Below are 27979 nucleotides of genomic sequence, written 5' to 3'. Positions count from 1 at the left end.
AAGCAGGGTGACTTAGCCTTATTGATGAACAGACCCCGTGGTCCTATGTCAAGTACAGGGGAATCACAGTTCTCAGAGGGATATTTCATAATGCTGGACAAATCACAGTACTGTAAATGGTGTTAAATCCCAGGGGAGCCGCTGAGATACTTGACAGCTTTTTCCCAAAAAGTCACAAATTCTTTGCCGCGTTCACATTTGACACGCTTGTGATTACTGCCTCAGACCCCTGTTAGATTCCAGACCGTTAGTAAATCGCCCCCACAAAAATCAAGCTTCACAGCGGCCTCACTTTATTTGAGACAAGATTAGTGCACACAAACCACTCTTTTCCTTAAAAAATACCATAAATTAGCGGAAAAAACACTGAACATCATAAAACAAGCAAGGAAAAAAAGTGCACGTTAACCTTCATGGTACACCACATTTTTTAATAGTTTAACATTTATTTTTTTGTTTGTCATCAATACACATTTTAGGCAGATCTGTAGCTAGGATGGATATGTCACATGCCTTAGGAGTGGGGATGAGATCAAGGCTGCTTCCCTGAGTTATGTTTGAGAGTCAACTGTTTGACATAGAAGCCTTCTACATATGAGTTATGGGCCTCAACAATAATGGCTAGTCACTAAGTGGCACAAAGTAGGGTGGCTTGTGCTTTGGATGATTGCTGCGAATGCTTTTTGGTTGATGGCAGATGCCCCAGAGTTGATACGTAGTGGATAGGTCTTTTTTTAAGGCTGAGTGGTAGAAGATTTACCGCAATTAACCAACAGCTCAAGAGAGAAGCTCTAGGCCACAGATATCCCTGGAGAAGTTTTCCTTTTGAGGAATGAAACGGTAACATTCTATCAAACACACTGTAAAAAAAGATAGTATTGTTTTGCATTTTATTTGTACAACAAGTTTATGAAGTTTAGCTCACTTGAGAAGAATAAACAGTAATTTGTCATCAGCCAAAACATTAGGCTGATAAACCGCATTTAGCCAAATCCACAGAAATGTTAGCACGCATGTTCTTTGTTAAAACTTTATTTTTGACATTGCATGTTCTGTACAAACCAATCTGTTGTACACAATAGCTTACCAAAATGTTTAAGTTTAGAAAGTTTACAGTTATTTCAGCCCCTAGGATTTTCATATCAGCCCGATACTAGTAAGCATGAACGCTTCTAAAATTATTATTTACAAAAAATTGACTTGACTATATTTACGTCCTATGGAGGGATCAAAGCTTGTAAAGTCAAGGCTCACTTGAAACCACAAGGATGCTGGCAGATATGTATGACTCAAAGTAGTTTATTCTATGGCAGTGAGAAGTTCTGTTTTGAGGTATATTATTCTTGTAGGTGTAGTGACAGCTTCCGCACTGTAACTCACTGTTCCTAGACGGATCCAACTTTCTTCCCGAGAACTATAAAATGAAGAAAAATAAACCGTGTCTCATAAGAGAGAGTTTCCGTTTGACTATTGTTCCTGTAAAAAGCTTTAAAAAAAAGCAAATAAAAACAAGCCCCTAAAAACATGCAATTGAAAACAGAGTGACTGTAGGCTCGATTTTGGGTCAATTGTGCTTGACCTACGCTTATGTGTTTCTAGATGCATTCTCTTGAGAGGAAATAGTGTAGTGTTGTTACTATACAAGGTGCCCCTAAGCAATGGTCCTAGGTCAGTTTTGTTATTCGAATGAGATCTAAGATGTTCTGACATCTTCAATTAAGAATTAGGGGAAGGGAAGTCAGACCATAGATCCAGTGTTTAGGAGTTCCTCGTCAGTGTTGGGGGGGGGGGGGGGGGTAAGTTCCATTTTGATTCCAGACAATTCATGAATTTAATGCAAATGAAATGTGATGACGATTTGTATTTGATGATTTTCAATCATCCCATTTCCAGAATTAACTGAGGTAGAAAATGGAATTGGCCCCAATCTGCACTTAATAGTCCCTGTGACAGTGTAACCTGTCTGTCCTCTGCTACATGGAGCTGGTGGGCAGTCTGTCTAGTCCTCTGTGTGTACCTCTCCCAGTCATGGTGAAAATCCCATGCAAAACAATTCATTTCACCAACAGTAAATCAAGCCTGGCTACGTCCTCAGTGGTTGATCTACAACGACGACCACGCATCAATCTCATTCTCCAATATACAGTTTTGTAGTGTGTGCTCGCTCAATAGGATGGACAGATTTCCATGACTATGTGCTGGTGTATGTAACGCTCTTTAGGGTTCTCCCAACAAAAAAAACTCTTGCTCACCTCACCCTCACAAAGCAATTGAAAACAAAAAGATTCTGTAAATCAGCTAACCTTCTGGATCCCACTTCTGCCACCAACTGCAGTTGTAAACTAACTGGGTTGTTTGCAGTGGGGGAGAAGAGAAGAGTCAGGGGAGCAGCCTTAGATCTCTATGTGTTTATGGGGGGGAGTTAGTATGAGAAGGCGCGTGCGTCTACATCTGTTCGTCATGTCAGTTTATGTGGTCATGGCATTTTTCATTACATTTTTGTTTGTTCAGCTCATGCTTTTGCATGTAACATCCTGCCTGTGTAACGTGTATAGGAGTTTGTGTTTGTGATCTGCAACAGGAATGTCCACCGCCAAATGTTCAGGTGTGTGTTTGTAAGTGTGTGTGTGTGTGTGTGTGTGTGTGTGTGTGTGTGTGTGTGGTGTGTGTGTGTGTGTGTGTGTGTGTGTGTGTATGTGTATGTGTGTCTTTGAGTGTGTGTGAGTGTGCGTGCGTGCGTGCCTTGGCTGTGTCCAGCTCACTCAGTCAATAATTTGATCTCGTTGGCGAGGAGGGTGTTGAAGTTGTAGGCCGGGTCGGGGAGGTTGGGTAGCACCGGGCTGGGGCCAGCTTGGCGGCTCGGGGGCTGCGGGGTGGTATCGGCCAGCTCGGGGTCGCTCTCGCTAGATGTAGAGCCCACGCTCATGTTGCACACAGCCTCGGGCAGCACGCTGCTGACTGCCGGGCACACCTCGGGCTCACTGCTCGTCTCGCTGGCGCTGGACACCACCGAGAGCAGCGACATCTTGCGCGTGAGGCGGCTGGGCAGCAGCGAGAGGGCATGGTCGGCCACGATGCCCGCCACGTCCATGCCGCACGCCTGGTCGAAGGCGATGAAGCCCACGTTGGCGTTGGCCTCGCACACCACGAACGAGCCGTCGTTGAGCTGCAGCAGGTCGATGCCGCACACGTCCATGCCCAGGATGTTGGACACCTGCACCGCCAGCTGCTTGCCCTGCTCGCTCAGCGGGCACATCATCCCCACGCCGCCTGCGGGAAAGAAGGGGACAATGGAAGGATAGGGACGTCAGTCACCGCTATCTGTGGACTGTAGACTGTTCACTGTGTGCCATACATGGACATTATTCACATTCTCTGAGGCCTCTATAGCGAGGAAGCGGCAGCGTAGCCTAGTGGTTAGAGCGTTGGACTAGTAACTGAAAGGTTGCAAGATTGAATCCCCGAGGTACAAATATGTCATTCTGCCCCTGAACAAGGCAGTTAACCCACTGTTCCTAGGCCGTCATTGAAAATAAGAATTTGTTCTTAACTGATTTACCTAGTAAAATAAAAAACAATCATGGAAGGACAGAGAAAACAGTGACCAACTATGTCTTGTGGAATTATTAGTATTTATTTTAGTGAAATAGATAGAAATAGGATGGACAAACACATACATCATATACTATATGACCCAGCCAGAGCAACTGAGAATCTATGCTTGCATAAGACAAAACCAAATCTTATTATAACATCATGTGACACTTGTCATATAACTGTGGAACAATTGATGACCGATGACCCCAAAATGTCACAAGACATGAGTGTGTCGGCTAGCCTAAAACTGCAGATGTTATGACAAGCATAATCATGTCTGTCATCAACAACAAAGTCACGTTCAAGACAACTAACTATATTGTCCTTCTGTGGTCAAATTCAAGTGCACTGCTCCTCTTACTGTCCCCTATGATATGGTGTGATTTCCTAACATAGACAAACTATGACTCTGCAAAATCCATTGGAATCCTCTTGTGAACCACAAAATAAACAAAACTAATGGAAATAGCACGTTCAGGGTAAAAAAATATGTTTCTTAGCCAACTAAAGAAATTCTCATTCATTGAAAATAACATAAAGCAACATTTGTTTTATGGAACTCCATTAATCTCGGTTACTCAGAAGTCAAATTCTGTTGAGAAAGTTTCTAATTTTCTGTTTTACTTCTGGGGGGGAATGCCGTTAACTGTGATTACCTTAGTGCAAAGGAAGGAGGCGAAATCTCCTCCCTCGCAAACAGAATCTCTTGGCCAAACCCCTCCCTTCGCCTGTGTTTTGTAGTCATGCATTTTTACAATACAGACTATTTTGACTTTGTGGCTGTGGATTCTAGCAGAAACTGTTTATCAAACACACACAGGCTTAAAAATCTCTGCACCAGTTTAAGCACCGCCTTCGCCCAATCCTGATTCATCCAAATAATCAACACTCCTGCTCGTAATCACATAATTCTATGTGAGCCTTGACAGATTATTGCCGTTTTATCTGTCCACGAGAATCTGTCCACGAGAGATTAGAACTCCATAAAAAAACAGATTTGACTCTGACCTTGGTTTTCTCTAGCGATAACCAGTCTATAGACACTGTGGTGACAGCATCACATAAACAGCATCACTTAAACCTAATTTATTTTCTGTCTGTAAAACCCTGATGAAGGCTACATGCCGAAACGTGTCGGTTGTAATAAAGAAGCATAAAAAACTAACTTCCATTGTCCAAGAATAATATCCTTCTCTCCTCTGTCCAGCGTCACTCACCCAGGGAGCAGTTGCTCTGCATGCGTCCGTCGGTGGAGCAGCGCAGCATGGAGCCGATGACACGGCCGCCCACCAGCACCACCCGGACGTCGCGACCGTGCGACTCTTTCACGTACTCCTGGAAGAGGTAGGGAGCGTCGTGGCGAATCAGGTGGCTCAGGTCAGCCAGGTGGTGCTTGTCCCTGGCCAGGAACACTGCCTTTCCTGTGAGAGAGGGGGGGGGGGGGGGTTGTTGAGGAGTGGAGGGTAGGGAGAAATTTAGAACTTTTCATTACATCTCAAGAATCACAAAGATGCTTTAAAAAGGAAAAGAAACATTAGGCTATTGATAATTCATGGCCTGAACAGGGGTTTTCAGTCACAAAAGTCATCATTCATTCATCTGACCTTTGCCCTCCTGACCATGTAATACTCTGCACACAGTGCCTTCAGAAAGTATTCGCACCCCTTGACCTTTTCCACATTCTGTTGTGTTACAAAGTGGGATTAAAATGGATTTAAATGTCATTTTTTTGTCAACAATCTACACAAAATACTCCGTAAAAAAAATATATGGAAAATGTTACCTTTATTTAACTAGGCAAGTCAGGTAAGAAAAAAAATCTTACTTACAGTGACGGGATAACCCGGCCAAACCCTAACGACGCTGGGCCAATTGCGCGCCGCCCAATGGGACTCCCAATCACGGCCGGTTGTTATACAGCCTGGAATCAAACCAGGGTCTGTAGTGACCCCTCTAGCACTGAGATGCAGTGCCTTAGACCACTGCGCCACTCGGGAGCCCTAAATAAAACACTAATATATGTTGATTAGATAAGTATTGAAACCCTGAGTCAATACATGTTAGAATCAACTTGGGCAACGATTACAGTTGTGAGTCTTTCGGAATTGTCACCTGGATTGCACAACATTTGCTATATTACTTTAGTGCTTTGTTATACAGGCTTCCTTCTTTTCACTCTGTCAATTAGGTTAGTATTGTTGAGTAACTACAATGTTGTTGATCCATCCTCAGTTCTCTCCAATCCCAACCATTAAATGATGTCACTGTTTTAAAGCCACCATTGGCCTCATGGTGAAACCCCTGAATGGTTTCCTTACACTCCGGGTACTGAGTTAGGAAGGATGTCTATCTTTGTAGTGACTCTGTGTATTGATACACCATCCAAAGTGTAATTAATAACTTTACCATGCTCAAAGGGATATTGAATGTCGGCTTAATTTTTTTAAGCAGACAGCTACCAATAGGTTCCCTTCTTTGAGAGGCATTGGAAAACATCCTTGGTCTTTGTGATTGAATCGGTGTTTGAAATTCACTGCTCGAATAAGGGACCTTACAGATAATTGTATGTGTGGGGTACAGAGATGAGGTAGTTATTAACATAATTTTTAAAAGACTATTAAACAACACATTTTCCCCCTCAGGTGACTGAAAAGATTTTGCATGGGTCCCCAGATCCTCAAAAAGTTCTACAGCTGCACCATCGAGAGCATCCTAACAGGTTGCATCACTGCCTGGTATGGCAACTGCTCGGCATCTCCCCAGTACATCACTGAGGCCAAACTTCCTGCCACCCAGGACCTATATACTAGGTGGTGTCAGAGGAAGGCCCAAAACATTGTCAAAGACTCCAGTCACCCAAGTCATAGACTGTTCTCTCTGCTACCGCACGGCAAGCAGTACCGGAGCGCCAAGTCTAGGACCAAAAGGCTCCTTAACAGCTTCTACCCCCAATCAATAAGACTGCTGAACAATTAATCAAATGGCCACCCGGACTATTTACATTGTTTTTACACAGCTGCTATTCACTGTTTATTATCTACATGTATGCATAGTCACTTTACAAATAACCTCAACTAACCTGTACCACCACACATTGACTCGGTACCAGTACCCCCTGAATATAGCCTCGTTATTGTTATGTCATTTTCTTGTGTTACTTGTAGATTTTTTATTTAAAAAATGTTTATTTAGTAAATATTTTCTTAACTCTATTTCTCGAACTGCATTGATGGTTAAGGGCTTGTAAGGGAAACGGGGATACCTAGTCAGTTGTACATATTTATTATGTGACTTGTTAAGCACATTTTTACTCCTGAACTTATTTAGGCTTCCCATAACAATGGGGCTGAATAGTTATTGACTCAAGACATTTCAGATTTTCATTTTTAATTAATTTGTAAAAATGTAGTGAAAACATAATTCCACTTTGACATTGAGGAATAGTGTGTAGGCCAGTGACACAAAAGCTCAAATTAATCAATTTTAAAATTCAGGCTGTCACACAACAAAATGTGGAAAAAGTCAAGGGGTGTGAATACTTTCTGAAGACACTGTGCGTACTTTCAGTATTTTTCTGAAGCTGACAGTGATATTGTGAACGCTGACACCTCTCACATGAAAGGCCATGTAACAATTTAAATGTAGTCATCTTTCAAGACACTCGGGACACTGACTGAGAAGCCATGGTGGGGAGAGCAGAATGACTCTCGCACTGGCTAGCAAAAATGCCAGGGCCCATTTTAATTAGTGCAGACTCTGTCCTCATGCTCAGTGGCATGTCCTCTAACCACAACACAGGTCAGCGTTGACTAAGTGACCAGGGAGGGAGACCAGTGAGAGGAGCATGTGAGTGTGTTGGGGTGTGTCTAGAGATATTCGAATAGGTTGCGTTGCTTACACCACGCAGACAGGACAAAATGGTAGCCATGACACCTCATAGCTGAGATCAAACAACAGGACATGGCAAGGCCCCATGGAACAGGAGCAAGACAGCTGTCCAATGAGATAGAGGGGGCACACCCACTAAAAACCAGTGTCAACCAGCCAACCAGATTACACACTCAACAAAGAGGACCACTTAGCTTTCTTTACATGTGAGGAAAGAAGGAACGACTGCCCGTTGGCATTGCTATTGGCTAGGTATTTGGATCTTAAGTCATGTTAAATGCTCAAGAAATGGCTCATTGGCTGATATCCACCAATGGTCTCTTTCCTTAACAATGCCTTGTCTTGATAGTCTATGCCCTGTCACTACCCAAAGTCTATTATCCATAGAGACAATGGACGACCAACTAGGAGACCAACTAAAGCGTCAATGACTATGAATAGATAGGTTGATGGGCCGGTAGGCCTCTGTGGAATAGCCCGGGGTCAATCTCTTCCCAAAATGGTAGGGTTCTAAAAAAGGTCTCTGGCAATCCTTCTATAAAATATGAAAAGAAAGGGACCATGATTAATATGGGTTTAAATAAGCTGTCAAAGATTCATACTTGGTGCTTTCCTCAAACAATTAGCACTCCTTTGTCAAATTATATTAGGTGGACCAAGGTGCCATTGGCCACAATGCATATTTGAACTTGATTTAACTATGCAAGTCAGCTAAGAACAAATTCTTATTTACAATGACGGCTTACCCCGGCCAACACTGGGCAAATTATGCGCCGCCCTAAGGAAATTCCAATCACGGCCAGATGTGATACAGCCTGGATTCGAACCAGGTAATGTAGCGACACCTCTTACACTGAAATGCAGTGGCTTAGACCACTGCGCCACTCAGAAGCCCATAAATGGTGGAAGAGGATTAGAGAGAGACAGGTTTGCATAAACCCAGAAGCCTGGGCTGTAAAGAGACAGCGATGAGAGAGGGGAGGGATGGTCGCAGTCAGACTGACCTCTGTGACCACGAGTGTTCTTCACCACCACGGGGTAACCCAGTGGTTCCGCCTCGTCGATCATCTTGCGGAAGTTCTCGTGTCCTCCTACGAAACACACAAGACAGACCCACATACACGTTACAATTTGTCCAATGATCAAACCCTCTCTATTAACCCTCTGTGTACCTCAGTCATTTGACCGTGCGGAATGGGGTTTGTTGCTATAGCATCCATGTTGTGACTTGTGAAGCAAGATGTAGAGTAGTGTAGTCTTTATTATCCCAGGGTGGCAATTGATTTTGCAGCATGTAGTAAAAACACATTGAACACATGACAATAATATACACCAAAACAATAAATAGAGCAATATGCACACAACTAACAGTATTTCAGACGTATTCGTTTTAAACTTGGAGAGCCTGTATCTGCCCTCTGAGGGAAGCAAGATAAATTCATCAAACAAGGGATGCTGGGAGTCCTTCAGAATGGATTGCGCCTTACGGATGACTCATGGCTGATAAGAAATTATTGCCATTGGTATGTCATTCTGTGTTAATACTTGGCTGTTTAATCGTCTCTGACTTTTCATGTGACTATATCTGATAATACAATTGACCATTAAGAACTCTGTTGACATTTAAACATCATCTGGAGAGAGAGAGCTCTGCTTCAGTTTGCTCTGTCTGGGACCGAACTGTTTGGAATATTGAACACTGAAATTTGAGCGAGAAGGAAACACAGGATCATTTAGATTTTTTCTGTGCTCTCGGTCTCTGGTCTGGCATTTTAACAGAGAACCAGATGTGAGCTGCCCTGCACATGCCTTTTTCAAAAAGCACACGTCCACACTGCTGTGGGAATGAGAGAGGGAGACAGAAAAAGAGAGACACAGAGAGAGAGCAGCACATACAATTTAAAGCTCAGTTCTACCATGTCACTGGCTGCTGCAGTGGGGGGGAGGGGGGGGCAGAGGAGGGGTGGGGCAGGAGGGAGGGATCTTTTATTTTCAAAGTCATGAGGGTGGAGAGGCACATTACATAAGTGCTCCAGCTTCCCTGCACCGCCTGGTCTGCCTGGCCTCTTTATTCCGAATGCTATTCGGGAAAGATTATCCCTGCTGCCCTTGCCAAAACACACGGCATTCGATTTTTGCAGTGGCAAAAAAAAATATCAAAATGATGATGATGATGATGTAGTCTTACAACAAAACAAAAACACAGCGAGTGTGTGGTTTTGGCTTAGGACGTACAGGCCCTGTTGCCTGCCTGTGTTCTTACACATCCTGCTTTGTCCAACGTAAAGAAGGAAGACATTCCATGGAAAATGTGACAAATGCTCTAAAATGACGCAGATTATTTGTCTTGGAGAAAGGGATGATGATAGAGGAGGGGATTGGATGTGAGATGCTCTTTCTGTTTTGATTCTTAAGATCAACTAATCGGGTGACTTATGTTAATCCTGGTTGTGGAACCGTTTGTCATGATTACGTCTAGACTACGTCTACACTCAGACCAGCTCAAGTGCATTTAAAAGCATGCTTGGCGAATCATTCTCTGCAAGGCAGGTAGCCTAGTGGTTAGAGCGTTGGGCCAGTAACCGAAAGGTTGCTGGATCGAATCCCTGAGCTGACAAGGTAAAAATATGTCATTCTACCCCTGAACAAGGCAGTTAACCCACTGTTCCTTGGTAGGCCGTCATTGTAAATAAGAATTTGTTCTTATTAACTGACATGCCTAGTAAAATTTAAAAAAGGCAAATCTCCGATACAAGGATGCACCCAATTCATTATCACTGCCCTCACTCCAAGAACAAAGAGAGCAGCTATGCTTTGATTTAGTAGTCTTCCGCTTTACGTACAATCGGTGGTAGAGTGTAAGTAAGGACTTTTGATTCGTGATAATGTTGTAGATTGAGATTTGAAGCAGTATATCCTTAGTTATTATAGTCCAATATATATCCATATAAGATCTCAAGTAATGTGTGTGTGTGTGTGTTTTAACCCTTCACTTGTGGTCAGATGTCTGTGCTATAAAGGGCCACTCCGCTGAGGAATTCATCTGGTAGAGAGCTCTGCGTATTCTGGGCAGTAAGGTTGCTGAGCAAGACACATTCTCCCGGAGGGGATAAGTTGAGTTGTTGACCAGTTTGAACCATTTATTTTTAAGTACCATGTCAGTCAGCTCTCTGTTAACCTCATGTTAATGCCATATTTGAAGTATGGGTAGTTCTGTACCGACCAATAAGAAGTGCATCAAGTGACAGTATATAAGCTATGTAAAAAAAAATATTTTGAAGTGCAACCCTTCCATCGCAATGAATTAGAGAGAGTGCTTCCCTGTGGCTCAGTTGGTAGAGCATGGTGTTTGCAACGCCAGGGTTGTGGTTTCAATTCCCACGGGCGGCCAGTAAGGAGAAAAAAAAAAAAAAGAAATGTATGCATTCACTACTGTAAGTTGCTCTGGATAAGAGTGTCTGCTAAATGACTAAAATGTAATTAAACAATTGAACCTGGACAAACTGTCCGAGATTCCTTGCGTCGACTCCTTACAAGCTGTCTTAAGTGTATACTGACTTGAACAAAGATACTGTACCTGTTGATTACCTGCCCCTGCACTGATAGACAGAAACAGCGAAGAGTGGTGCAGTAGCTAATTAAAAGGTATATAACTAAATATACTGAACAAAAATATAAAACATACAACAAATTGCAAAGATTTTACTGAGTTACAGTTTATAAAAGGAGATCTATCAATTCAACTAAATTCATTAGGCCCCACTCTATGAATTTTACATTACTGGGAATACAGATATGCATCTGTTGGTCACAGATTCCTTTAAAAAAAAGGTAGGGCGTGGATCAGGAAACCAGTCAGTATCTGGAGTGACCACCATTTGGCCATGAGGTCAAAGGAATTGTCTGTAGAGCTCTGAGACAGGATTGTGTCGAGGCACAGATCTGGGGATGGGTACCAAAACATTTCTGCAGCATTGAAGGTCCCAAGAACACAGTGGCCTCCATTTTTAAATTGAAGAAGTTTGGAACCACCAAGACTCTTCCTAGAGCTGGCCGCCTGGCCAAACTGAGCAATCGGGGGAGAAGGGCCTTGGTCAGGGAGGTGACCAAGAACCTGATGGTCACTCTGACAGAGCTCCAGAGTTCTACTGTGGCGATGGGAGAACCTTCCAGAAGGACAACCATCTCTGTAGCACTCCACCAATCAGGCATGTATAGTAGAGTGGCCAGACGGAAGCCACTCCTCAGATAAAGGCACGACAGCCCGTTTGGAGTTTGCCAAAAGGCACCTAAAGGACTCTATAGACCATAAGCAACAACATTCTCTGGTCTGATGAAACCAAGACTGAACTCTTTGGCCTGAATGCCAAGTGTCACTTCTGGAGGAAACCAGGCACCATCCCTACAGTGAAGCATTGTGGTGGCAGCATCATGCTGTGGGGATGTTTTTCAGCGGCAGGGACTGGGAGACTAGTCAGGATCGAGGGAAAGTACAGAGAGATCCTTGATGAAAACCTGCTCCAGAGCGCTCAGGACCTCAGACTGGGGCGAAGGTTCATCGTCAAACAGGACAACGACCCTAAGCACACAGCCAAGACAATGCAGGAGTGGCTTCGAGACAAGTCTTAATGTCCTTGAGTGGCCCAGCCAAAGCCCGCACTTGAACCCGATTGAACATCTCTGGATAGACCTGAAAATAGCTATGCAGCGACGCTCCCCATCCAACCTGACGGAGCTTGAGTGGATCTGCAGAGAAGAATGGGAGAGACTCCCCAAATACAGGTGTGCCAATATTGTAGTGCCATACCCAAGAAGAGTTGAGGCTAAAATCACTGCCAAAGGTGCTTCAATAAAGTACTGAGTAAAGGGTCTGAATACTTATGTAAATGTCATATTTCAGTAAAAAAAATATATACAGTTGCAAACATTTAGAAAAACCTGTTTTTGCTTTGTCATTATGAGGTGTTGTGTATAGATTGATGAGGGGAAAAAAACATTTTAATCCATTTTAGAATAAGACTGTAACCTAACAAAATATGGAAAAAGTAAAGGGGTCTGAATACTTTCCGAATGCACTGTATCTGGTGAATATGCAGTCCATGGAAAAACTGGGACATTTTCAGCTTCCAGGAATTGTGTTTATCCTTGCGACATGGGGCCGTGCATTATCATGCTGAAACATGAGGTGATGGCGGTGGAGGAATGGCACGACAATGGGCCTCAGGATCTCGTCACGGTATCTCTGTGCATTCAAATTGCCATTGATAAAATGCAATTACCGCCACCATGGGGCACTCTGTTCACAATGTTGACATCAGCAAACCACTCGCCCACACAACACCATACACGTAGTCTGCAGTCTGAGGCCGGTTGAATGTACTGCCAAATTCGCTAAAACAATGTTCAAGGCGGCTTATGGTAGAGAAATTAACATTCAATTATCTGGTAATAGCTCTGGTGGACATTCCTTCAGCCAGCATGCGAATTGCACACTCCCTCAAAACTTGAGACATCTGTGGCATTGTGTTGTGTGACAAAACTGTACATTTTAGTGCCTTTTTTTGTCCAGCGCACATGGTGCACCTGTGTAATGATCTTGCTGTTTAATCAGCTTCTTTATATGCCACACCTGTCAGGTGGATGGATTATCTTGGCGAGGAGAAACATTTTTGAGAAATAAGCTTTTTGTGCCTATGGAACATTTCTGGGATCTCTTATTTCAGCTCATGAAACATGTGACCAACACTTTACATGTTGCGTTTATATATTTTTGTTCCGCGTAGTTATCCAATTTCAGTTACAGAAATACATTTCAGCAAATCATTATAATCAAGGATGTAATCAACACAACAAGAAAAGTCAAGGGATTATGGGTTTTCTAAGCTCAGGAATGAGAAATAATATGGACCAAGCTTTGGAGCTCACCGTAAGAGAAGGTGTCCGGGAGGGGGACCCCGTGGCCGGCCAGCTCCTGGAAGGTCCAGAACTTGTTGACGCAGTTGAGGATAGCCTGGGGCCGGTTGACCAGCCTGCAGCCCATCTTCTCCAGGTGGCGCAGAACCGTGATGTCGCTGTCCGACTGCACCCAGGGGGTGGGCACCCGCACCACCGCCACCTGAGGGTAGGACGTCACCACCTCCTGCTCCACCCGCAGACCTGGGGATGAAAGAAGGGAGGGAGAGAGAAAAGAGAGGCCTCTATCTTAAAATATTCCCAATGTCACATAGCTTCATATAGAGAGCTTTGGCAATTATTGATTGATGACATAGACAGGTTTCGCAATCTTCTACAGATACGGAAATGCAGGCTACACTTTCACTCATGAACGCCAAAGGAAACAACACATTTAACTGATATCAACATTTTTCTGAGCAACTCAGGTGGCGACAGTGGCTTGGCTTTGTATGTATCACACAACAGAAGCCCAGACAACCTAGGAGTAGCTAGTGCCCATTTGGAACATTCAGGCCACGCCCATACATCTGTTCCCACTGCACCAAAAACGTAGGGCATAGTCTAGCTGCGATCGGTTACTACTGTGTTTGTGTACGCAGCTCGTCATTATGGAGCTGCTCTGGACGTGCGAGTTCTGAGCTGGCTGTGAGTAGCAGAGGCGTGGGTCCAGGTAGGGTACTGTAACCTAGTGGTGTAAGTGCTTCATTTGGACTGGGTCCTGCCTGCATCGCTCACTCACATCACACCCTGCCCACATCCTCATGCTCCCCCGTGGCACTGCCAACTTCTCTGGCCTCAGGGCCAAGATTCGTCACCCCTGGAGGAGCACCGATCCCCAGCTGTGTACTTAATACAGCTTACAGTTCATTGCGTGCTGCCAATATAGGTAGGTATCAGCACAAATAGGGGAGATTGAACCTAAATACACATAAGAGATTTCTACGATCATGCACACAAGATGTACCACCAGCACCAATTCTCTGAATGATCTTGCACCACGTTTGAGAAAGTATACAAGAGATAGCTATGTATATAGCCTATCTGTAGATTGTCAATATAAATACACATATGTTTGTGTGTTTGAACGTTTTGTTGTGCACGAGGTTACTCACTGTGAGATTTGAACTGGCAACTAACAGTCCATTTTGGCCTACTACCAGCCATTTTAATTCGGGAAGAAAGAACAATAAGGAGAGGCAGATGGGGTGATGATGGTACGCGAGGTGGAGCGGGGGAAGGAGAGAGGCTTGTCACTGACGCAGCACTCTTCAATCCACCGTGACCTGCTTTTCAGCCATCTTAAGATCTCCACTCACCAAAGCGACAGCGTCAACGCTGGATCGACAGAGGTCGCAGTGACTGAGGCACACAAACAAAGGATAGGTGACGGGCTTCTCAAATACTGGCTCCTGATGCTAAAAAGGAGCGCACAGAAAAAGGGAAGGACATAGGTCATTTTTGATTCAAACGATGGTCAGAGAATAAAAAAATGGAAAAAGGCTGGATATGTATGCATAAAGAACTGCAGGGGCGGTGGGGAAAAAGTGTGTGAGTGTGTGGCGGGGGATGACTCAGAAGTGGAAAGCGTTTGTTTGGGAATAGCAGTCCGTCAGCCCTCCCCTCACTCTCAGTATTCAAATCGAGGGATAATTCATACACACCCTTTTCTCCCCAATCACACTTTTGATTGTGCAGCCGTTGAGCGAGCCATGCTACAAGTATTAAAGGACACCGGCCAAGACAGTGTCCACATCACTTGTCTCAGTTTCCAAGGGAACTACACAGAGCACATTGAAAACCTCAATGAATCCGTTCATTCATTTGGGGTGAGTGGGTGCACTTATAGTACCATGTGAACGTTCAGAAAACGTTCATATAACCTTCCAGTCCTCTTGTCAGAACAACAGATCATATAAGGAAATCAGTCAATGTAAATGGATTTCTCTAAAACAATGTTGGAGGTGGTTTATGGTAGAGAAATGAACATTAAATTCTCTGGCAACAGCTCTGGTGGACATTCCTGCAGTCAGCATGCCAACTGTATGCTCCCTCAAAACTTGAGACATCTGTGGCATTGTGTTGTGTGACAAAACTGCACATTTTAGAGTGGCCTTTTATTGTGCCCAGCACAAGGTGCACCAGCTTCTTGATATGCCACACCCGTCAGGTGGATGGATAATCTTGGCAAAGGAGAAATGCTCACCAAAAGGGAGGTAAACAAATGTGTGCACAAAATTTGAGAGATATAAGCTTTTTGTGCGTATGGAAAATGTCTGATCTTTTACTTCAGCTCAAGAAACATGGGACCAACACTTTACATGTTGTGTTTATAGTTTTGTTCAGTATATATATATATATCCCCTGCTGTTCCGGAGGGCTGAGTGATCTCACTCTCTCTGAAGCCGACGTGAGTAGGCCTAAGTCTTTTAAACGGGTTAACACACGTAAGGCCGCGGGGCCAGACAGAGTTCTAGGGCGCGTCATCACAAAATGTGCAGACCAGCTGGCAGGCGTCTTCACAGGCATTTTCAACCGCTCCTTGTCCAGTCTGTAATCCACACATGTTTCAACCGGACTACCACCAATCCTGTTCTCAAAAAAGAAGGAAAACTGCCACAATGACTACCGGCCTGTAGCGCTCACATCTTTAATCATGAAGTGCTTTTGAAAGGCTGGTCACGGCACACATAAACTTCGTCATCCAAGACACCTTGGACCCACTCAAATTTGCAAATTAGTTGTTGTGAGACTGCTTTCCACCGTGGTTCTTTTTCCAATGGTCAACTTAACTCACAGATCGGTCTTGGGTACTATATAAAACCTACATCTACTGTACTACCAGCGTGACCCCTCTTACAGGTATGCTTTCACTTTTAAAAATTAGAAGTGTGTGGGCGCAGGATGAAAATTGTAAATTAAATATTTGAAGAAGAAAAAAATACATACAGTACCAGTCAAAAGTTTGGGCACACCTACTTATTTAAGGGTTTTTCTTTATTTTGACAAATTTTCTACATTGTAGACTAATAGTGAAGACGCCAAACTATGAAATAACACATATGGAATCATGTAGTAACCAACAAAGTGTTAAACAAATCAAAATATATTTTATATTTGACATTCTTCAAAGTAGCCACCCTTTGCCTTGATGACAGTTTTGCACAAGCAACAGGTGTAACGTCTTAAAAAGTGAATTTATTGAATTTCTTTCCTTCTTAATGCGTTTGAGCCAATCAGTTGTGTTGAGACAAGGTAGGGGTGGTATACAGAAGATAGCCCTATTTGGTAAAAGACCAAGTCCATATTAGGGCAAGAACAGCTCAAATAAGCAAAGAGAAACGACAGTCCATCCTTATTTTAAAACATGAAGGTCAAAATTTAAAGAACTTTTAACGTTTCTTCAAGTGCAGTCGAAAAACCATCAAGCGCTGTGATGAAACTAGCTCTCATGAGGACCGACATAGGAATGCCATGAGACCCAGAGTTACCTCTGCTGCAGAGGATAAGTTCATTAGAGTTACCAGCCTCAGAAATTGCAGCCCAAACAAATGCTTCACGGAGTTCAAGTAACAGACACATCTCAACATCAACTGTTCAGAGGAGACTGCGTGAATCAGGCTTCATGGTCGAATTGCTGCAAAGAAACCCCAACTAAAGGACACCAATAAGAAGAAGAGACTTGCTTGGGCCAAGAAACACAAGCAATGAACATTAGACCAATGGAAATCTGTCTTTTGGTCTGATGAGTCCAAATTTGAGATTTTTGGTTCCAACCGCTGTGTCTTTGTGAGACGCAGAGTAGTATGGAGGAGGAGGTGTGATGGTGCTTTGCTGGTGACACCGTCAGTGATTTATTTAGAATTCAAGGCACACTTAACCAGCATGGCTACCACAGCGATATACCATCCCATCTGGTTTAGGCTTAGTGGGACTGTCATTGGTTTTTCAACAGGACAATGACCCAACACACCTCCAGGCTGTGTAAGGGATATTTGACCAAGTAGAGTGATGGAGTGCTGCATCAGATGACCTGGCCTCCACAATCACCCAACTTCAACCCAAATGAGATGGTTTGGGATGAGTTGGACTGCAGAGTAAAGGAAAAGCAGCCAACAAGTGCTCAGCATATGTTATAACTCCTTCGAGACTGTTGAAAAAGCATTCCAGGTGGAACTGGTTGAGAATGCCAAGAGTGTGCAAAGCTGTCATCAAGGCAAAGGGTGGCAACTTTGAAGAATGTCAAATATAAAATATTTTGATTTCTTTAGCACTATTGGTTACTACATGATTCTATATGTGTTATTTCATATTTTTGATGTCTATTATTCTACAATGTAGATAAACCCTTGAATGAGTAGGTGTGTCCAAACTTTTGACTGGTACTGCATATCTGCCCATCTGGGTTTAGAACTCACCACCATTGAACTGTCTTAACGGACTGCACCACCAATCATAGCAGTTGGGATAAAATACAACAAGTTGACATGACCACCATTGTCATCTATTTATTGTCATCTATTTAATGTCACCGATTTTACTGAGTTACAGTTCATACAAAGAAATCAGTCAATTGAAATAAATGAATTAGGCCCTTATCTATGGATTTCACATGACTGTGCAGGAGTGCAGCCATGGGGGCCTGAGAGGGCATAGGAATGAGTTTCCCCCCACAAAAGTACTGTCCGGGTGGCTGGTCTCAGACGATCCCACAGGTGAAGAAGACGGATGTGGAGCACGCCAACACAGGACGCACTGCCAAATTCTCTAAAACGACGTTGGAGGTGGCTTTGGTAGAGGAATAAACATTCAATTATCTGGCAACAGCTCTGGTGGACATTCCTGCAGTCAGCACGCCAAATTGTCAACCTCTCCCTGTCTGAGTCGGTAATACCAACATGTTTCAAGCAGACCATCATAGTGCCTCACAGAGGTGCACAATGTCACAGAGGTGCACAATGTCACAGAGGTGCACAATGTCACAGAGGTGCACCTGTGTAATGATTATGTTGTTTAATCAGCTTCTTGATATGCCACACCTGTCATGTGGATGGATTATTCTGGCAAAGGAGAAATGCTCACTAACAGGGATGTAAACAAATGTGTGCAGAACATTTGAGAGAAATAACCTTTCTGTGTATTGAACATTTCGGGGATATTTTATTTGAGCTCATGAAACATGGGCCAAAACACTTTACATGTTGTGTTTAGTATATATTATTGGCACACTCCACTTACCAAGACCATTGCCAAGTAAAGCGAGCTGTCACCTGTTTTAATAGTAAGCCTTGTGGTGGTACCACCCAGCAGATCTAGAAGGGAGTGTATATCATACCGAATCCCTCCCTTGAGATGACATAGACTAGAAGAACTTTCTCAAGGTGCCTCTACGTCACTTTTTAAATTGTAGTGTCAAACCGCCAGGGGCAAAACGAGCTAGATTTACAACTTAAAGCCCAAAATATATCACTTTTGCAACTAACTGTCAAAATGAAAAGCAGAATTGACGCGATTAACTATAACTATGCCGAAAACATGTGTTTATCCCTAAAAAAAATCCCATGATAGTTATTCTTTAACAAGGGCCACAGGCCCAGTGGAAGCTAAATAGCTCCATAACATCGATGATGCATCACAATATTTTACCGTAGGTATGAGGTACTTTTCTGCATATGCTTCAAACCCACCACTGGTGTGCACGGCCAAAGCGCTCTATTTTCACGTCATCTGACCATAGCTCCGCCTGGAGGCATTGGCACTTGGATCGGAACCGGTGCTATAGTCAACATCGTTGATGTTATGGCCTATTTTGCTCCCACTGGTCCTGGGGCCCTTGTTAAGGTCAGTGGCATCTGAGCCAGGACATTTAGCCAAAAACCTGGTAGCCTCTGCCAGGAGTCTGACACTTGGCCCCAAGTTTATCTTCCAGCAAGACAATAACCCTAATCACTAATCAACAATGAAATGGTTAATTGACCACAAAATCAACATTTTGCAATGGCCTTTTCAGTCTCAAGACATGAACCCCATTGAAAACCTGTGAAGAATTGAAGAGGGCAGGTGAAGGATTTCACAGATCTGGAAAGATTCTGTATGGAGGAATGGTCTAAGATCCCTCCCAATGTGTTCTCCAATATCATAAAACATTTTAGAAAAAGGCTCAGTGTCATTATGAAAATGCGTAATCTTGCCCCCCATCTTTTGAGATTTTTTTGTATTACTTGTTAAACAAAATATCTTTCTCCGACCAATTCTATTAATTCTATTAGTACAAAATACAATTTCCCCTTCCTTTTTTAACAACCAACATAGCTCAGTATTTATCAAGGGTGCCAGCAATTATAGACCCCACTGTATATACCTACCTGAATAACTCCATTATCCCTGCACACTGTAATAATAGTACTGGCACTGACCTGTTTATAACTTACATTCTTGTGTTTATTTTTTCTTCTCTTGTATTTCTTTTTTTCTTAACTATATTATTACTTTTATTCTGCATTGTTGGAAAGAGCTCGCAAGTAAGCATTTCACTGTACTGATTTACACCTGCGGTATCCTGTGCATGTGACAATAAAACTTGAAACTGATGGATCAGCATGGTTCGTCAATGGGGAGTCTTTCCTCAGTGTTCCGGTGCCAAGATTATGATTAAGGAAAGACAGGGAACTGAGCCCTTGGTCTATTACTGATGCGCCTCGCATCATATTACTGGCGGTGGTGGAAAATCACAATGTGCTCAATTGGCCATGGCTCGAGAGTTCCTGTGTCCTGTTGCCTTCGATAATATTATGGACGTGCTATATTTGTCATCTCGCGGTGAAAAGTGTGTGTGTCGCCTCTACGTGGAAGGCCAAAGAATCCGGCGTCGATTCGTAACCTGTTTAACCTCTTGCACAACTCTATATCTCTGAATCATGGGATGTGAGATTCCTTTGGCTGATCACTGGGTTTGGCCTCTTACGTGAAGGTCCATCTTTGGTATTCCAGACAAGCTAGTGAGCACATAGCCTGTTCAGAGGACATGGAGCATCCATTAAACACTTTTGTATGGAACAGGCTATGACAATGGACTTTGCTCTGTGGTCTGTTGCTACAAAAGTTATTTACACAATACAGGGCTGATACATGCTGAACCACTTCAAGCCTGCTGTCATTTCATACTGTTTATTAGATAGCACTGCAGGTATTGGCCTAATGCATTATGATGTGGTTACAATGCATTGTAAGGCCCGTCATGTCACGAGCATGTATGACTCCCTGTGAGAAAAAAGAAGGCAGGCCACATAACACACAGCAGTGCTCCAGTTATGGCTTTAGCCAATAGTCCTACCCTCTCTTCCTCCTGGGTGTGTCACAGATTATTCAGCATTGAAGACTAGGCTATCTACCAAGAGGCCATTGTTAAAGTGGGTGTCTGACTGGCTTTGACTTTACCACCATTTTGTAAGGCAAGTCATTTCGTAAGATACATTTTCCCCCCCAACTGCTGTAGAGTAACAGATTCAACATGTAGCCTACGTGAAGGATGAGGAGAATGTACACTGGTTTCTAGATCGTACGTGCTTCATCCCACGTGAGGAAGCTACTGGATTCGGAAGCCGTTCCCAATCTCACTGCCACATGTCAAAGAGACAGCTCCATCCCCACCTCCTGGTCTGAGTCAGCTTGCCCCCTCCCTTCAGTCAATGCCATCATGTAAGATGTGCTATAAGACAGCCTGCCACCTCATTGAGCTAAATGCACCCCCTATTACACAAGCTCATGCCTGACTACCAAATTCCACACAAGGGTCCTCACGTTCTTCAAATCAAGCAACCAAGGATATTAAAATGTGATAAACAGTTTAGTGATAAACTTATAGTAGCTATTGTTGGACTTGTCCCACCAGCCATCAGTGCTAAAGTCTGTGTTCTGATGCCTGTGTCTGTTGTCCCTGCATGCAAGTGCCTCGTGAGAAATCCAATATCTCCTATGTATTTGCAATTGTTGTACTCGTGTTGACTCAAGTTTAAAAAAAAGAGAAGACAGCTAAAAGTGAATCAATATAGCTAGATAGCTAAACCCACTACACACTTCACTTAGCTAATTACAAGTCAAATCAATGAAAATTGCATTACATCTTCTTCTATTGCTTAACGTCATTAGATACTTCTATTGAATTAATGTTAGCTAGCATAGCTGTGCTGGCCCATCAAGAATACCCCATAACCTACTAACGTTAGCTACTAGCTAGCCACTCTCTTTGTATTACGATGCGGGTGTAGCGCAATAACATCTGCTAAATATGTGTATGTGACCAATAAAACGTGACTTGTTCACAAAAGCTATCCAGCATAACGTTAGCTAGCTAGTTATTATACGTTTCCATAATGTAGACAATATTTTCCACATAGGCATATAATAAAGTAGCTATTCGATTTAGCAATTTTTTTGCCTTGGCATCATGGAGAATCTCTGTCTGACTATTCGAGGGTGTCTGGAAACTGGGTTGGTGCTATACCCAAGTGAAGTTGTATTGGATATTCGGTTTTGATAGTGAATATTCGGTTCACTCGTCAATAGCTATTGAACCAAGCATGTCATGACTATGAAAAAGGTAGTATATTCTGAATCATGGGAGGATGGAGAACCATCAAAACATTTTATTTTGTATAAAACATGGGTAAGGTTTCAGATTTAAATCTTAAGTAGCTCTTAAACAACAATCCACACATTTTATTATACGATTGCAATCTTTCAATAGCTCTTAAACTAAGTGTACTATCACTATGACAACCATATATTCTGAATCAAGATATTCCCCCAAAATAAAATGTGTGGATTGTTCTCCATCCTCCCCTGATACAGAATATATACTTTTCATAGTCATGGTACGCTTTGTTTAAGAGCTATTGAAGATTTAAATCTGAAACTTACTTTTTATTATTATTCAAAAAATGTAATATTGTTTTCCATCCTTCCCTGGTTCATAATATACCATTCTAATAGTCATTGCATGCTTGGTTCAATAGCTATTGACGAAAGAAAGCCACAAATCCAATGTAAACACATTTTACCTAGGTTTAGGCGGTCACGTCACAGAGTTAGCTAGCTAGCCAGCAGCTCGCGCTAGCAAGTTGTGTGTGTGTGTGTTTCGATGCGGAACAATACCTGCTATTGCTAGGCTCGCTAGTGCTATAATACTACACTGAAATACACCCCACCATAGACAACAAGAATACACGATTAAACCCAAATTCAAAACAGTTGAAAAATGACATGACTATTAGTACGGTGGTAGATGTGCCACTTCAAATCTAGTGATACTTGCCTAATTGTCCCTCGCTGATGGTGAGCACGATTTGGTCCATGAGAAGAGAGCGGAATTCAACATCCTCCTCGGCGCATCGCTGTTTCAGAGCCCGAAGGATTTGGACTTGCGGATACTCCTGGTGGATACGCCGGTCGGTCACAAACCAAACCCGAGAACACATATTTATATCAAACTGTGTCGTGCCGATTGAAAATAGTACCGAATACACACCGCTGTGGCCGAGAGGGTGGCGGGCGGGCGAACGAGAGCGCGGGATCCTAGTCAGAGATTGACGCGAATAATACAAAGATGCTCACACAATAGAGTGCAGCTACACGAACAAGCAATGTGGCTAAAAAAATCAAACACCACGATTAAGGCTGTTCTTTTAATGGTCGATTAATTACTCGATTTCCACTTGCTTCCCTTCATTTGCAGGCCGTTATTCCTGGTCCCTTTCGATCCAAGAACCCGCTGAATCACAATGAGCACCACAGATTATTCCCTTCTAAAAACAATACTGGTAGCAGTATTAGCTATGACTCCTTGCTCTTGCAGCCCTTAGGGCAAACAAAGCTTGTGCCGTTTTGCTTCGAATCCACCGCTCATGGAACTCAACAGCTACTATCCAGTGAACACCGCAGCCGCTTGGCTGAATAACACAATTGTGGTAGCTCTATGATTATCGAAGAAACCAATGCTGCTCGTATCCCCACGCTTGTCTGGTCTGATTAATTGGTGGAATGGCCCTGTACCGCTATCCACGAGGATCGGTGCTGAAAAGGTGCACGCTTGTTTTCAGTCCTGCGTTTTCTTTCAAGCACGCGCCTCGTTTACGACTCAATTTTCCTCGTTCCCGGACAATATATGGCCAATGATAATCGAGTTTATGCCATAATATCGACCAATCGCAGTTTATAAACCAACGGTCACTGAAGTATGTGCTTTCGTTTAAGCTCTATGGGCGGAGTTTGCGTATTTTATACAATTTTATTGGTTCTAAAGTGAAATCCGAGGCACCGGACGAGAACGAGTGCAATCGGTTTTATTGTCCAATCAGGATGCTGACGCTGTGGAGGCTCGCAAGACAAGTGAGCCAATGACAATGCGTGAATTAACACAGGGGTGTGGCCAACGTGGGCGCGCTAATGCTGTGATTTAGTGCATGTCATACAAGCTACAGCACAGAGGGGGGGACTCAGAATCACGAGTTTGCGCATCACCCGAACCGGTTCAGACCGGGTGCTGGGAGGTTTGGTGAATACTAACGCCTCTGTCTCCATGTTGTGATGCTGAAACGTAAGGAATTATAACATAGCTTCAACAATCGGATGGTCAAACTGTTTTTCTTAGCTAGCTGTAGCCTAATCGAAACGTTGATCGACAGCAAATCTCTGCCGGACAGACTAGCATTTGACCAATTATGCGAGACTTTAGTTCTGGCCGACAGTTTATAAACAAAAAAAGAAAGAAGCCAGATGTCTCACAGGATGTATACATCTGAAGCATCCGTTTAGAGCATCCACTCACCACCAAATATGGTGATGAAAGGAAGTCCAGTGGCGGGAAACTAATTTTCTCATCGATTAAACATTTGATCTCAGTAGAATTTTCGGTTCCCAAAACTATATTCTGTTACGAACAGATTGCACTAAGGTTTGTAGACTCGACCTTTTGCCAAAGTTTCAAGAAATGTTGTTTAGAAGGATTTCAAGGGCGAATCGAGAGAACGCCTTTGCTTCACGGAGAAGGCGTTACCTAACGAAAATATGCAATTACATGCTAAATTACGCCAATAGGATCTCGCTAGCTCGTGCTTAACTCTCTCCACCTCCTTGCTTGTTCTCCCCACTATGCTTGCTTGCCTTCGTTTGCTCTCATTAGAAACGACCCTGATTAAATATCTTGGGTTAGTTACCAGTAATCTTTGCTGTAACGGTCCGAAGCTTATTTATCCTCGCAAAAGCAATAGTGTATATGATTTCAAGAAACAAGATCTCGCATAGTTTTACTGGTAGAGGACGTCAATAGTCTATATGATTTCAAGAAACAAGATCTCGCATAGTTTTGCTGGTAGAGGACGTCAGAGTCGTTAGTTTGTAGGCTTTTTCTAACAATTTCAACGATACTATTTTTTGTAGGCTATTGTCGACGCTTAAAAACAAACAGATCTGAAATGCTCTGTTATGAGCTTTATTTTACAGAATACAAATGGTCTATCAATCGACTGGTCGTATAGGTTTGTGTGTGACTGGCTGCTGTGCATCACGGATTCAAAACACATGTGATCATCACGGGCGAAATTATGCCTTCGCAATGAGCTATTTCCGAGAAAGGAATGGAGTGGAGAGCTATTGCAGGCCGTGTTCAATGAATTTGGATATGTATTGTTTTTCAGACAATAGCCATATTCAGACTTTATAAGGACAACACTATTGATTGTTCACAACCAATATGACACCCCTAGCACTCCTGACCCCTCCCATTTTGAAGTACTTTAGGATATGTCTAAATGTTACTTTTAGGGCATTTCTGGGTATCTTACAATGTGAGATTTGTTTCTTCTAGAATTCTGAAAATGGATGATGAAGTTCTGGACTGGACAGGCACACAAGTGGAACTGCAGAATGAATAGACCAATGTAAGAACCAAGCCAGGTCAGTTGTACCAAAACCAATCACAAGACAGACAAACACATCTTTCTCGCCTTTGTTCAATAGCACTACCCTCTTCCAGCTGAATCACATCCATCATGGACAAAACAGCCTGGCCAGCTCCACTGACCAATCAGACTTCCGAGGAGGAACGCATTCATCCTTCAATGTGAGCACAGCAAGACGCTGCTGAATGGAATGATGATATTTGTTACATTCAAGTTCTGCAAAATAGACTAACAACTGTGAATCACTGAGATGCCCTGATTAGACTTTTGTTGTAAATGTTGTAAGATACACAAGACACTTTTTAAAAGTGTGTGTGCCTTTTGAAGTGAATTTGATTGTAAGACATGAAATGAAAGGTCATGCCCCTTTAATTGTGCTTCATAAAGCCGTAAAGCTCATGGCTGCAATCAATGTTAGATGTTACTTTATCCCTAGGGTTACCCTAAGGGGATTGTTATGGTTTTATCCTAGACTAGTCAATAAACAGTTTTAGTCAACATGAAGTTTATAATAATTGATTAATAGTTTTAAGTCATACAAATTGTGGAATGATCATTTTGGTGCATGTCAAATAGTGAGCTAATATGTCACTGTATAATAACAGCAATAATGGATTACATTGCATCAAAACCACACTATTTGAACCAATGAGTTAAAGATTAAGTGTTAAAGATTTATAAGCTACATATGAACTAAATCATTTTTGTTTCTTTTGTGAGAAACCCCAATATGTGTTGTTGTAACAATTCAGTTATATACATTTTTGTTGTTGATTTGATTTAGATTTGACTGTTTTTCTTTTGTGATTCATAGAAGACTATCATGGGCGGGTTCCACCAGATGTCATATCTTACTATCTTAATTATTTTGGTGAAATGGGTGATGAACTAATAGTGACTAAACAGGTCTTGGAAAAGAGTCTGTAAAAATGTCTTATACAGAAATAATAATTATTAGTCTAGAGCGCCATCTACTGACATAATACTGTATTGTACAACAAAGGCAGCCTTGTCTGAACGTTATTCTGTACCCACTAGGGTTGGGGTCAATTTCTAACTGTATTTGAATGACTGTAAACCAGTGGCCCTAAAGGTGGCTGTTATGAAACATATGTAAAGACATTGCGGTTTAAATGAAGGAGGGCTAGGCCCTACACCTGTACCTGGCAACAAAGTCTACTCAAAATTAAACACTTTTGGCTAAAAACAATCTAGAATCGTGGAAAGCTCTGCGTTAAGGTATAATATAGATAAACACATGTTTTTTCCCTAGTCTTCCGCCATTTGTATTTGTTTCCTGTTCAAACAATGCCACGGTGTGTTTCGTTCAAGAACTTCAATTGACTTTCAATGATTTTTCCCTCCCTCCCTCCATTTCTTTATTTTTATTTAATTAAATGTGTTATGTGTATGAGGTTGAGATATGACCTGTGGGCTTATGGTGTATGTCAGTAGGTATATACAGAGAATTTAAAATACCATTATACAGATTCCCAGATCCCAGTCTATAGCTTTAAAGAGATTTTTTTTGTTGTAACTATATACATCTAAAATCATTCTGAGATGAGAACGGAGCAGAAGACACATTTCTATTGTTCGCTGTAACACATGGAAAACAAAGTTGTATTCTATTCTTGGAGACATGCCCTTTATGTCTTAATCAGACAGCAGTACATGTTTTGCCCGAGAGGCTTGAGTAGGCTGGAGTAGGAAGTCAAAACAAAAAGGCAGTGACTGTCAGCTGCTACAGAGTCACACAGTGTTCACAGAATGTCATCAATGCAATATAACAGTGAATAATCAGTGTGTCCTTGGCCCTTGTACCTCCAGTCTGGCTTCAATCACTATCAACAGAAATGAGAATAATTCATAACATTCAGTATAAAATCTGCACTCTTAGAACAAAAGGTGCTTCAGTTTGTCCCCATAGGGGAGCCCTTTTTGGTGCTAGGTAGAACCTTTTGCAGAGGATTCTACCTAGACCTAGAACCCTCTATGAAGGATTCTTCATAGACCCCTCCATGAAAGGTTCTTCCTAGAACCCTCTATCTTCTGAAGGTTTTTTCTAGGGCCCTCTGTGAAGGGTGTAAAGCCTTATTTGTATATTTCCCTGTGTGCATTTCGAGTGAATTGTAGAGTTACTGTACCACCCATGACTGTGTTTGTTAGTGACAGAGACTTGGTTGTTGCATTCAGTGGCTTTCAATCCTGTAGCCTCCATCAAGTGAGTGCCTAAGTGAATATGTTATCATAACATTTAAACTCTTTATAACAATACAGGCTAAGTCACACCTGATGTAGCCTGCATATAGAGTGAGGATATCCAACAATTGGAACTTTTAATCACCTGCCACCCACATTCAGAATGACTTTCAAGGTAGGGAAGAGTGATACATGAGACTACCTAAACCAGGGATGGGCAACTTTGATGGGGATGGGAGCCACAAAAAAATCTGAACTCATCATGAGGGGGTGCAGTGGCTTGCAGGTCTGCGTAACCACATCCATACCCACACATGCAGTCAACTGATTTGTGCAATCAATGCATTTGTGCAGTTAAACTACTTAACTCTATTAAGGAAATG

At 42.7% G+C, this 27979-nt stretch overlaps 1 protein-coding gene and 1 long non-coding RNA gene across 2 annotated transcripts; one reads left to right on the top strand and one right to left on the bottom strand.

The window, feature by feature from the left end:
• Positions 1-1016: 1016 nt before the first annotated feature.
• On the bottom strand, positions 1017-23674 carry LOC106572158 (beta-citrylglutamate synthase B). The gene is made up of 5 exons (XM_014146065.3): positions 22751-23674; positions 13411-13641; positions 8490-8576; positions 4815-5018; positions 1017-3270 (listed from the first exon to the last, which is right to left on the bottom strand). Exons 1-5 carry the CDS (start codon positions 22911-22913, stop codon positions 2759-2761), a joined length of 1197 nt encoding a protein of 398 aa, XP_014001540.1. The 5' UTR covers positions 22914-23674; the 3' UTR covers positions 1017-2758.
• Positions 23675-23860: 186 nt separating this feature from the next.
• On the top strand, positions 23861-26816 carry LOC106572160 (uncharacterized). The gene is made up of 2 exons (XR_001321066.3): positions 23861-24031; positions 25301-26816. It is a non-coding gene; the product is annotated as an uncharacterized LOC106572160 (long non-coding RNA).
• Positions 26817-27979: the final 1163 nt, after the last annotated feature.

Source organism: Salmo salar, chromosome 15 (genome assembly GCF_965601325.2).
Source record: "Salmo salar chromosome 15, fSalSal1, whole genome shotgun sequence".
Taxonomy (NCBI): Eukaryota; Metazoa; Chordata; class Actinopteri; order Salmoniformes; family Salmonidae; genus Salmo; species Salmo salar.
Note: the sequence above shows the minus strand (reverse complement) of the source record. Positions and strands in the feature narration are given on the sequence as shown.

What these genes read in the sequence shown, in the direction of transcription:
- LOC106572158 (XM_014146065.3), bottom strand. Translation starts at nt 22,913, where the DNA reads ATGTGTTCTCGGGTTTGGTTTGTGACCGACCGGCGTATCCACCAGGAG. An exon ending in CATCAGCGAGGGACAATTAG is followed by an intron (nt 13,642 to 22,750) that starts GCAAGTATCACT and finishes TTTCATCCCCAG; the next exon opens with GTCTGCGGGTGGAGCAGGAG. An exon ending in GCAGAGCAACTGCTCCCTGG is followed by an intron (nt 3,271 to 4,814) that starts GTGAGTGACGCT and finishes TCTTTCCCGCAG; the next exon opens with GCGGCGTGGGGATGATGTGC.